Source organism: Anolis sagrei, chromosome 1 (assembly GCF_037176765.1).
Source record: "Anolis sagrei isolate rAnoSag1 chromosome 1, rAnoSag1.mat, whole genome shotgun sequence".
NCBI classification, from domain to species: Eukaryota; Metazoa; Chordata; class Lepidosauria; order Squamata; family Dactyloidae; genus Anolis; species Anolis sagrei.
In genome coordinates, this window is record NC_090021.1 from 140,315,646 (window position 1) to 140,328,620 (window position 12,975).

The 12,975-nt window shown below is 39.8% G+C and overlaps 1 protein-coding gene across 1 annotated transcript; it reads right to left on the reverse strand.

Annotated features, from left to right (window-relative positions):
- Positions 1 to 1,517: 1,517 nt before the first annotated feature.
- On the reverse strand, positions 1,518 to 12,527 carry LRRC63 (leucine rich repeat containing 63). Its single transcript, XM_060786595.2, has 7 exons — positions 12,296 to 12,527; positions 9,714 to 9,871; positions 9,029 to 9,127; positions 8,169 to 8,305; positions 5,955 to 6,038; positions 3,287 to 3,529; positions 1,518 to 1,722 (listed from the first exon to the last, which is right to left on the reverse strand). Exons 1-7 carry the CDS (start codon positions 12,477 to 12,479, stop codon positions 1,563 to 1,565), a joined length of 1,065 nt encoding a protein of 354 aa, XP_060642578.2. The 5' UTR covers positions 12,480 to 12,527; the 3' UTR covers positions 1,518 to 1,562.
- Between the last annotated feature and the right edge of the window lie 448 nt (positions 12,528 to 12,975).

A 12,975-nucleotide genomic window follows, 5' to 3' on the forward strand; every position in this document is an offset into this window, starting at 1 on the left:
TCTATTCTGCTTTGGTTAGACCACACTTGGAATATTGTGTCCAATTCTGGGCACCACAATTGAAGAGAGATTTAGACAAGCTGGAATGTGTCCAGAGGAGGGCGACTGAAATTATTAAGGGTCTGGAGAACAAGCCCTATGAAGAGCGGTTTAAAGAGCTCAGCATGTTTAGCATGAAGAAGAGAAGGCTGAGAGGAGACATGATAGCCATGTATAAATATGTGAGAGGAAGTCACAGGGAGGAGGGAGCAAGCTTGTTTTCTGCTTCCCTGGAGACTAGGACATGGAACAATGGCTTCAGACTACAAAAAAGGAGATTCCATCTGAACATGAGGAAGAACTTCCTGACTGTGAGAGCCGTTCAGCAGTGGAACTCTCTGCCCCGAAGTGTGGTGGAGACTCCTTCTTTGGAAGCATTTAAACAGAGGCTGGATGGCCATCTGTCAGGGGTGCTTTGAATGCAATATTCCTGCTTCTAGGCAGTGGGTTGGACTGGATGGCCCATGAGGTCTCTTCCAACGCTATGATTCTATGTAGGTAGTTACACGTACCTGCTTGTAACAGGGATGAAAGATTTAGGAAGATCCTAGTATACACTATTAAGAAATTGTATACAGATACAATTCTGAAAAGGTGACATTAGATCCTATATTCAAAACTCAATAGTGATGGGAGCAAACTAAGCAATTGCAACTCATTAGATGGTCTTGTATTAGTCACACTCTCAGCTTAACCAACCTCACAGAGCTGTGTTAGCATAAGTTGGGCTCACACTTATAATTATTATAACTCCTTAGCTGGGTGCTAGCCAGAGATGCAAAAAGGAGCAGCAACTATAGTGACAGCAACCCTCCAGATGTGGCAATGAATAAGACTCTTCTGTACATCATATTCATGATGTGCAGTGGCTCAGCAGCCATGAACAGTCACATGGGATTGAGCAGTTAACATACACTTACTGCATACGCACGCACACACACTACATTCACATGAGAGCTGCTGCCTACCCGTAGTGTTGCCTATTTCACCAAAACAGCAAAATGATGTCCTTGAGCACTATGTTAGTAAAGAAGATTTTATTATGTTTTGGAATGGAGACAGTATAACAGTAATTGCTGCATTAAACAAACACATAATGATGCCTGCTTGGCTTAACTACCCTGTTACATTTACATTCAGAATGGTGTGGGGGAGGAGGGTGACGTGAAATCTTGCCTAATTTGTAATTGGGCGTGAAAAATGTCAACAAACAAATCATTACTTGTTTGTAGCTAAATCACACATTACATTTCTGACTATAAGGTCAGGATGGCATTATAGAAAATGTGGCAAAACAACATGCATCCATTGTCAAATAAATTAGGATTTTGAAACAAATTGAAAAATGATATGATAAGAAAACTGGCTTACTCCAGACTCCTGTCCTTGGAAGAGGGTTAGAACAAATAACACAGGCTTTTTCAACTGATTTTTGCACTGAAGTTGTACAATTCAACTCACCAAGATTTTGAACGATGCACAATGTTATTGGTTGGTTCTTTATTCATCAACATTGATATCTTTCACTGAGAGGTAGCTCTGGAGTAGTACTCCTGGTAGCAGGTTGGTGAGCAGGAGCAAAACAGGTAAGGAAGCCTAAGTCCATACTCATTTTTATAAGCACAAATGAACTGAAGGCCGTCTCCATACAGTGGTCCTGGGCAGCAATCACAGATCCTGAAGCTAAAAAGTGAGGGAAGCCAGAAATATTAGATGGTCTTTATGTTCAACCTGCCAAGTGGGGAAAGGGAATATAGCCTGTGCTCCAAACAAACAGAAGATTCTGCTGTGTTTCATGCATTTCACATACGCCCTTTCACTGCAATTTCCCCGTATTGCAAGTTGATCCTGAGAGAACAGAAGTTTACCAAAGATCACCAGTGAGTTTGCAGCAAAAGTGAGACTTGAAGAACTTCCCAGTGCACCATTTTAAGTATCATCTTTCAAAATGCAATCTCCAGTCATATATAGGACTGTAACTTGAGTAAACTTCATGCAAGTCATTCTCAACCCATTCGTTTCACAGTGTAGCTGTGATAACAAGGAATTAGAAAGGTATGCACCACACCGAGATCCTTAGGTCCCTTCTACACTGCCATATAATCCAGATTATCAAGGCAAATAATCCACATTATCTGCTTTGAACTGGATTATATGAGTCTACACTGCCATATAATCCAGTTCAAAACAGATAAATCTAGATTTTATATGGCAATGTAGAAGGGGCCTTAGAGAGAAGTTGGGCCAAAAGAAATCAGTTTGCATCCCGTTGGGGAGTTAAGAAGATGAAACCAAGTGTTATGCATTTGTAACTGCTTGGTTTTCATGATATCTATGTGTATCCTAATTTTGGGAACATGTTTGTTGTTGTTTTATGTCTTCATGTCATTTCCAACTCATAGTCACCCTGACGGTGTGTGTCATTTGCCCACTTGGGGGTTTTCATGGCAGAGCAGGGAGTTAAATCCTATCCCCAGAGTCATGATCCAATGCTCAAATCACTAGGCCATGCTGAGGGCACTTCTACACTGACCGTATAATGCAGTTCAAAGCTAATTCAAGACTCTAATGGCCACAAAATGCACATGATAATTTGAGTAGTAAACCCCTTCTTCAGGGAGTCCCAGAGGTGTCCCAGGGCACTAGATGTGTCTACAGACCCAATGACCTTGGCCTAATTCAGGCAGCATTGATAAAATGTTCAAATTTGATCACTGCATCACTTCACTTGAAGTCTTGGCTGTATTGAGCTGAGCTACGCCAACTTATGCTAAACCAGATACCAGAGAAGGAAGAACAAGAGACAGAAGAAGAAGAAGAAACAGAAGAAGAAGAACAAGAAACAGAAGAAGAGGAAGAAGAAGAAGAGGAGGAGGAGGAGGAGGAGTTGACCAAAATAACAAAAAGTATGGCTATAAACATTGTATTCTTAGTCATATTTTTTCCTGTATAACTTAAATTGAGGAACATTTTGTCTTATCAGCACAGTTTATATTGTGGCTTCTGGTACAATGTGTTTGAAATATATGCATTCATGGGAAATTGTGGCAACATCGTAAAGTACATCATTCTGCCAGGATACTTATTAACTGTGGGTGTATATAGCAAGTTAAGCCCTTCCTATTCTGGCATGGGTCTCTTGCTCAGGAGAACCTTTTCGATCACACAATCATTGGACAAAACTTGTTTTGCAACTAACAGTTCCCTGGCAATGTGTGATAATTATCAAAGTCTCAGTTTTACTTACTTGCACAGTATTTCCTCAATTTTCTTTGGGATGTGACGATGCTTTTTCCACATCTTATGCTTGGCAAAACAATGAGCAGCCAGGTCAGTGAGTCGTTGTGGCTGAAGCTGGCAGATTTCATTCCAGAAGTAGGGATGTAAGAAGTTATTTTCCAACTTCAGGCGTTTCAAGAAGTTAAGTTTCAGTACCGAGCAAGGTAAAACAGTGATGAAATTCCCTTCTATGTTGAGGTATGTAAGGGCACTGAAAGTTCACAAGCAAAAGGACATTCCTCAAGTTGATTGTGCGTATCTCCACCATCACATACAATGAGGAGAAAATCATGAGGAGAAAATCTCACTATGTAACACAAATTTTGTTCCTAGGTTATAAATGGCATTTCCTAATTGTTTCTATCATAACAACATGGAACATGTTTGTTAAACTGAAAAAAATGATTTTTGCGGGACATCCTGCAGCATATTTTGCTATAGTTTTTCAATGAATATCTTATAGAGTCTCAAGCAATTCAACATAAGTTGTGACAGCAACAAAAACAAAGTTTCTGGAGTATAACGAAATATTTTCAAAGTAAGTACCACACAATTAAACAGGAAAAAACACTTTCAAACCTGGAACAGATTTTTTTTTCCAAATGTTGTCACATAGTGTAATTTCCATGTATTTACCTCCCCATTTAAACCATGTATTTACCTTCTCCCCCTTGTTTCACTCTGTTCATTGATTGGCACAGGGAAAAGTTAGTTCCACTATTACTTAGATGACTGGAAAGAAGTACAATGCATATCTCATGGTGTAAGAAGGAAAGGTTTAAATGTCTTTGCATACTGAGATGGTTATGAAACTCAGCAAGCAAGCCTGCTAACAGTCTCAATTGGGGTAGGAAGTATGAAATTCTAATGTTGTTTCACTGTACCTCCCAACACGTTTCATCACTTATTATGCTGGACAGAGCTACGGGGAGTTATAGCTCTGCAACATATAGGGTTACTGCATCACACAGTCTCTCCCTGAGTCTCCAGGCCTAGACTTTCTTATTTGGCTTTCATGGCATTGGAGATAATCTCTTGATGAGAGAGATTCCTTGAGAACTGCAGCAATATACTTTCCCGATTTGTGATACTTGCTGTTTCTATTTTAAATGTTCACTCTTGGCTGATGCTTGATGTCTCTTCTGACACCATCTTTGTAACAACAGCATTACCCAGCTCTTATAGCATCACTAGAAATCTTGAGATTTCAGGTTATATCCCTGAAATCTCAAGACCTGGGACAGACCTGCCCTGGAGAGCAACAGGTATATCTATCCCAGGTCCTGAATCTAGTGGCTAATTCCAACCAGAGTTGACTCAATGAGTCAATAGGATTTATGTATGTGCTGGTTGGCAATTCTGCAACCCATTCAGTGGGTTTAGTCTGACTGCAACTAGAAATTGAAGGCAGGTCTCCAGTTTGTTATCACAAGTAGCCTTTAGGAGCAAAATGGTTGCCTAGTCCTGTTAGAATATGCCTTTCAAATCTCAAAAGCAGTTTCTTCCAAGCACCCATTTGAGATTTTAAGCCAAACCTGAGAAGCCCTGCTGATGTTATTAAGCCTGGCACATTAAAAGCCTCAAACACAGTTGCTCAGAGGATGCAATTCAAATTATAAACCCTTAAGGCCCTTCCAGACAGGCCTTATATCCCAGGATCTGATCCCAGGTTTCCTGCTTTAAACTGGATTATATGAGTCCACATTGCCAGATAATCTGGGATAAACAGAAAATCTGGGATCAGATCCTGGAATATAAGGCCTGTCTGGAAGGGCCCTTAGTCTAATAAATAAGGAAATATTTCTTGGGTTGGAAATTAACATTTTCCAGCTCTTCGCTGGGCAGAAAGAAGTGCCCCAGAAATGTCTTTGACACCGTGACAAGCACTGCTTTTTAAGAACACGAGAGGTTCTAGTCCAGCAAAAGACACTGGTCCATGTTCGGTATTGAAACAAAAACTGTAATAGCTGCTGCTGCTGCAAAGCAAGGAGTCATGAACAGGCAGTTAAACCACACAAACACATCAAAGCAAAATTCTCCCCCTTGCCCCAAGAAGCAAAGAAAAGGGTCCAGACCCTAACAGCTGGGTACTCTACAGTGAACCATCACTCCTGACATGTCTTTATCTACTACTAGGAACTATTTATAACTGCAGTTCATACAAAATGATAGGTTTCTATAATGTCCCAAACGCAAGCATAAATTGGGCAGAAGATTTGAAGTAAAGCCTGATTGTCAAACACAGAGTTCTGGATTATTTTGGGTGAATTGAGAATGAATCCAGTCCAGAAAATGAAAAGGAGGACAATTATCCTTGCTTTCTAAGTTTAGGGCAGTTTTAGTAAATCCATACTTTTCTTAAATGGATATCCCATAAAATACTGGTATGAAACATTGGCCCTTTATATGTTTAGGCATGCATTTACATCAGCCAGATCAAAAATGACCAATGGGAGAAGATTATTGAAGTTGGAGTCCATAAACATCCTGACAGCCAAATGTTTACTCATCTCTGTCATAAAGAGAGTAAAGTCTGAGTCAGTGAGAAATGTTGTCAGCTCCACATCTCAATCAAACCAACAGTTGGTAGACAACAAGGAAGGGGAAGATTTAAAAAAGGAAAAACACGATCGTACCTGAGATTCCCAATATCATGAGGGATAGTTTCAAGTTCATTATAGGAAACGTCAAGGCCCTCAAGGTTTGTCAAAGCAAAGAGCCTAGAGAAAGAAGAACCAACTATATCAGAAGACTCTGAAACTGAACATTCACATGTATAACCTTATAACATTCATATGTACAACTGTTGGAGTTGCGGTGGTGCAATGGGTTAAACCCTTGTGCCGGCTGAACTGCTGACCTGAATCCGTGAAATAATAATAATAATAATAATAATAATAAACTTTATTTATACCCTGCCACCATCTCCCCAACAGGGACTCAGAGCTGCTTATATGGGGCCAAACCTAAACAACAAATTACAATAAAAATACAAATTGCAGTAAAATAAACAACATAACATTAAAAAACATTAAAAAACATTATAAAACATCAAAACATATAAAACAATATACACAGAACATAGAAACCTAACATAGTGACAGAGAGTGGGCCGCATGTACATAAAATTATTTTTAAAACTCCGGGTGAGATAAGGGTGAGTTCTCATCTGTCAGCTCCAGCTTCCCATGCAGGGACATGAGAAAAGCCTCCCACAGGATGGTAAAACATCCGATCATCCCCTGGGCAACGTCCTTGCAGACGGCCAATTCTCTCACATCAGAAGCAACTTGCAGTTTCTCAAGTTGCTTCTAACACGATATCCAACTTTATAATTTAAATCATGTTTTAAATACAGAAAACACTGAATAAACAGAATATTGTTTTGAGCCATTCAATTTGCTTTGAGCCAGTCAACAATAAAAAATATGGGAAGGTATTTCATAAATGTGTAATTAACCTGGAGTAAGAAGGTGCAAAAAATACCAAATCAGATATGATTTTACAGAAAATAGGGACCACAGAAAGATCACAAATGGCCCTGTGGAACCTTAAAGACCAGCCAATTTAATGCAGCATCACAATAATAGATCAAAATTCTCAGAAGACACATTGCTTGTTTTTTGCAGGAGCCAAATAACACTGACAATGGACAAAGCCACATCACTTTCAAAGTTACCACAATGAGTGGGAACATGCTAAATTAGATTAGTTTGTGGTATAGTAAATGAATTTGAGCAATAGTAATTGATTAATTTTGGGGTCCTTGTAACAAGTTACACAATAAAGTTTTAAAAAAAACCCCAAGCTGTGTGCTATTGTTTTTAATTAATAGGAGGGAAGGGAGATGTTTTGTAACTATATATAAATGGACAAAATCTGGCTACCAGTATTTTTTTAAAAAAAAAACTCTAAAATCAAGACAGTAAATAAAGAACAACACTCAAAAACAGGGAAATTCCAGACAAGAAACAATCTGGGCCAGCTAATCACCTCCCAACAAAGGATTCCCCCAGAAATCCTTATGAAGCTAGCTTTGAACTGCATTAAATGGGCAGTATAGGGCCTTTGTCAACATCCTTTTTCTTTGCTGCTTTGTTGGCAGTTTCACTGCCAGGCTCTCTGCTGTCAGATATCTGAGATCAGTTGGCAGAAGAGCATTTCTGCTGGAAGAAGCAGCATTGTAACTTGCTACGAGCAGCACATCATTCAATTAGAACTACAGTGGTCAACATATTTAGAGAAAATCTTCTTGTATGAAGACACTCCCAGTTCTTAATATTCCCCCCTATTCTCCCTCCTATCTAATCTAGTCATTAGGACTGGGCTGTGGCGCAGCTAGCTGATAGCTGCATTAAATCACTACTGACTGAGAGGTCATGAGTTCGAAGCCAGCTCGGGTCAGAGTGAGCTTCTGGCTATTAGTCTAGCTTGCTGTTGACCTATGCAGCCCGAAAGACAATTGCATCTGTCAAGTAGGAAATTTAGATACCGCTTTATGCAGGGAGGCTAATTTAACTAATTTGAGATACCATAAAACCTTCCAGCAGCGTACAGAAGAATGTGGAAGTACTCCATCAAAGGACTTGGTGCCACGAGTGGACAGTGAAGCGGCAGCTCCCCCTGTGGCTGAATCAAGCCAGTATCGAGCATACCCTCATGAAGCCAGAAAAGCTGGAATGTTAAATTGCCTCTGTGTCTGTCTATATATGTTGTACGTCTAATTGGCATTGAATGTTTGCCATGTATATGTGCATTGTAATCCGCCCTGAGTCCCCTGCAGGGTGAGAAGGGCGGAATATAAATACTGTAAATAAATAAATAATAAAATAAATAAGCCACAACTCTACCCAGCTGGAAGAGAAGTTAGCAAATTGAAGGAGATAACCAAACATTTAAGAGTCGCCATCTGGTTGATTTCTTCAGGGATGAATTTTATGGGGTTGTTTCGAAGCTTTAGCACCTCTAAGTGTTTGAGATGAAACACCTGCAAGAAGAAAAGTGAACGGGAGAGATTATTGTGATGGATTGTTCACTTAAGTGAGAAAATAAATATGCATCCTATTCCAGGAAGTTACATGGGCTGGAAACTGAACCAGGGTTTGTCAATGTTCACCTACACCTTCCAAATGTGGCTTTTTTCACTGTCTGATAGTTGGCATTGCATAATAATCACATTCCTCTTCCCCTTTTTCTTCTTCTTGTAGATATATTGATACAGTACATGTAAGCTTGATTTAGGACAAATGTTTTTGTGGTTCTGTCTAACTTCCAGAACATTTTACATAAAAATGGATTTCTGCTGAAAAAGAAACAAGTAATAGACTTTTGCTGAAACGCTGCACCTCCAGCTGGAGCTGTGTAAACCATTCTGTCTCCCAGAATGGTTTATACTTTCCACATATCCTAGCAATGCCATTGTCTTTGGATTACCAACACAGGGGATTTGGTTTAGGATACTGGCTATGGGATATACTATACTAAATGGGACTCCTGGGACCCCTACTTTGCATTGAACTAATGTAAATTGGCTGTTAACAGCTACAACCAAGGAGTGGTGGTAAATGCAGAAAAGGGTTAGTTTAACCGGTTCTTTACAAAACTGATAGGTATCTAGAAATTAGATGGGCATGGGCATGTGTGTTTCAAGCCATAGATGTGTTTAAGTGTTCTTAATGACTTTGTTGAAATAAAACACAAATATACCCACCTCTTTGGGAAAGGAGCACAGGCAATTGAATGACAGGTTAAGATACACCAAAAAGTCTGCCAAAGGTAAGAGATCAGGAAGCTGAGACAGAAAATACCCCTATTGGAGAAAAAGAAAGAAAACAAAATTGCAAGCACGTACATTACATTACACTTAATGCAGTTTCAAACTGGTTTTGAAGAACGTGGTTTCGTTGTGCAGATGATTACATAAGAAATCCTGGAACCAGATTGGCTGGATCTACAGTGCCCTATATTCCAGCATCTGACCCCAGATCATTATATGAGTCTACTCTATCAGATAATCTGGAATATACAGATAATCTGGGATCAGACCCTGGGATAAAGGGCAGTGTAGACCCCGCCTTTGAGGCCATGATGGTGATGACACAAACCACAAAGCACTGGTGCACATGAAGGGCTTTCTTTCACATGCTTTTGTGATAGTTTGTTGTCTGGTGGCCACCACAATTTCAAGCTAGCTTCAAATCGTATTACATGGTCCATGAAAAGAAGTGAAGCTGACTAAGACAGAAGTCTCCAAATCCCACCTTTTCCGGTGTCCCTATGGGAGTACAGTAGAAATCCCATTTGGGCCATCAGAAGCATCTTAAAAAAATAGGTGAGGAAAATCAGCTAAAATGAAAAAGTAACAGAAGGAATGCATCTGTACTTTAAGACAGTACCTTAAGACTCAGCCCAGTTCTTCTATATGTTAAGCAAAGGGAACCTGCCATTTCAGCCTTTGCTTTTAATTGAATCTCCTCCTCCTCCTCCCATGACAGAGGCTTACATGCAACTCCAGAGATGAAGGTTGCAGAAAAATCCATGTCTTCTATTGATTCTGCAATAAATGTAACATGAGCTATTTAATAAGGTGGGTAATAGCATCTTTTCAAGCCACTGACAATAGCAATTTGAAAAATAAAAAGTTGTGGAATATAACAGACAGTAGAAGACTAAGGCTCTATGTACACAGGCCTAAAATCCAAAATTTCAGATGACGTTTCAAGATAATCTATTCCAACCTGGAGTCAACCTGATTTTCCAGGTTTAATCCAAGTTTAAAAAATACTTCCAAAGATGTCAGGGAAGGTCTGGACCATTGAAGGTATGGGCCTGTGGAGACAAACACATCTGGGCTCACCATCCAGGAACTGCATGTATAATATTATAGCACAACAGTGCGGTTTTGGTCATGTGCCATTACACTATTAACTAAAACAAAGTTAAAGAGAGAAAGTGAATCAATAACTTTTAGTTCTGATATACACTGAAATGGGAATAAAATGTTGAAATTGGTGCTGGGAATATTCATAAAATAGTCAACAACAAAAACATATTTTGTTTTTTGTTTTAGTAAGAGAAGCAGAGCATCAGATACTGCAACCTCCTGATACGTTTGTCCTCTGGAGGAGTCCTTACTTAGGATATTATGTAAGGCTAATATGCAAGAATAATACTGATCATACTAAGCTATATTTTTCCATTTCAGAACATTTTTTTTCTATTTTTTGTGTGTGTCAGCAATGATTTGAGAAACTGCAAGTCACTTCTGGTGTGAGAGAATTGACCGTCTGCATGGACGTAGCCCAGGGGATGGCTGGATGTTTTACCATCCTGTGGGAAGCTTATCTCATGCCCCCGTATGAGAAGCTGGAGCTGACAGACAGGAGCTCATCCCACTCCCCAGATCTGAACCGCCAACCTTTTGGTCAGCAGTCCTGCTGGCACAAGGCTTTAACTCATTGTGCAACCAGGGCTCCATTTCCTAATATTGAACAGTGTATAGTGTATTACAGCATGTCTCTCAGCTATCTCAGTATGTGACAATGCACAGCATGCCCTTTTAGTTTTAGTGGGTTGTTGTAGGTTTTTTCGGGCTATATGGCCATGGTCTAGAGGCATTCTCTCCTGACGTTTTGCCTGCATCTATGGCAAGCACCTCAGAGGTTGTGAGGTCTGTTGGAACTAGGAAAAAGGGGTTTATATATCTGTGGAATGACCAGGGTGAGACAAAGGACTCTTGTCTGCTGGAGCTAGGTGTGAATGTTTCAACTGACCACCTTGATTAGTTTTAGCTTGTTTGGGATGCTGTAGGTTTTTTCTGGCTGTATGGCCATGGTCTAGAGGCATTCTCTCCTGATGTTTCGCCTGCATCTATGGCAAGCATCCTCAGAGGTAGTGAGGTCTGTTGGAACTAGGAAAAAGGGTTTATATATCTGTGGAATGACCAGGGTGAGACAAAGGACTCTTGTCTGCTGGAGCTAGGTGTGAATGTTTCAACTGACCACCTTGATTAGCATACAATGGGCTGACTGGGCCTAGAGTAAACTTTTGTTGAGAGGTAATTAGATGTCCCTGCCTGCTTCCTCTCTGTTGTTATGCTGTTGCAATTTTAGAGTTTTTTAATACTGGTAGCCAGATTTTGTTCATTTTCATGGTTTCCTCCTTTCTGTTGAAATTGTCCACATGCTTGTGGATTTCAATGGCTTCTCTGTGTAGTCTGACATGGTGGTTGTGAGAGTGGTCCAGCATGTCTGTGTTCTCAAATAAAATGCTGTGTCCAGGTTGGTTCATAGGGAAGCTGATGAGGAAACACAACATACAATCTACAGACCCACCAAGAAAATCCAACAAATGCTACATTCAGCAAAGGACAAGAGGGATCCTCTCACTTCTGCCGGAGTCTACTGTGTACCATGCAGCTGTGGACAAGTCTACATAGGGACCACCAAACGCAGCGCCCAGACACGCATCAAGGAGCATGAAAGGCACTGCAGACTCCTTCAACCAGAGAAGTCAGCCATAGCAGAGCACCTGATGAACCAACCTGGACACAGCATGTTATTTGAGAACACAGAAATGCTGGACCACTCTTATACCTTTTTAATATTTGCAGCATTCCTTACATTTTAGAATCTTGTAGCTCCATTTGTTGTAACAATAAATATAAAATAAGCATAAGTTCAATTATTTATGTTTATATTCTGGATAAGTTGCATCTTCAATACATCAAACATGCTAATGTTATGTCAAAGTGATATACTGTATAACCAATATTTTCTTCACAAAGGAACAAAATGACTTAATATGGAAAAGAGAAGGTATTAATGGTGCATTTTCAATTTTTCTGAGAAATTTTGTTACTTGTTGGAAAAGAAACACCCTTTAGAGATTTGTTTGAAAATTCAGGAGGGAGAAGACTTCTAAATTTCCAAATATTTTACATGCATACCCACACATAGCATGTATAAATGGTTTCTACCTGCATAAGTCACTCTTTTCTTTTTCCGTTTTTTCGCCAGGATCTCTCCATCAACATCGAAGCCATCTCTCTCTTCATCCTCGAAGCTTTCCTCATCTTCATCCTCCTCCTCACCCAGGAACCTCACCTCTTTCTCTTCATCGCGGAGGAAGCTCCTCTGCTCCAGCATCCTTTCTGGAAACATATGTAAGTGAAATTGGAAGAAGGATCTCTAAAGTCTCCCAGAAGGAAATCCTCCCTCGTTTTCATTTAAAAAGTAGCCGTCACAATTAAACAGATTAAAAACATTTGTATTTCAAGTGTCACATCTTTTTTTCAGTTTTTTTTCCTCTTGACATATTTCTTCTCTATTTCTGCTATTATTTTATTATGTTGTTCCTGTTTTTTGAAAAATTCTCAATTTTGCTTTACTAGTATCCCAAATGGTTCTAATTTCAGTACCTTTATCTGAAATATCCTCAAAGATTCTTTAATTTTTTTCAGATTTTTAAAACAAATTCTACTAGGGCGCTAGAGAGAGGATAGTCAATGTTATGTGGGGGAGATTAAGGGAGGAAAACCATTTCCCCTGTTTTTGCTGATTATTCCCCCCGCCTTCCTATATAATAAACAAGGGTTGTTTCCACAACCGGGACATGGGTGGGAGAATAACAGGAAAAGGGGGGGGGGGATGATTTTCC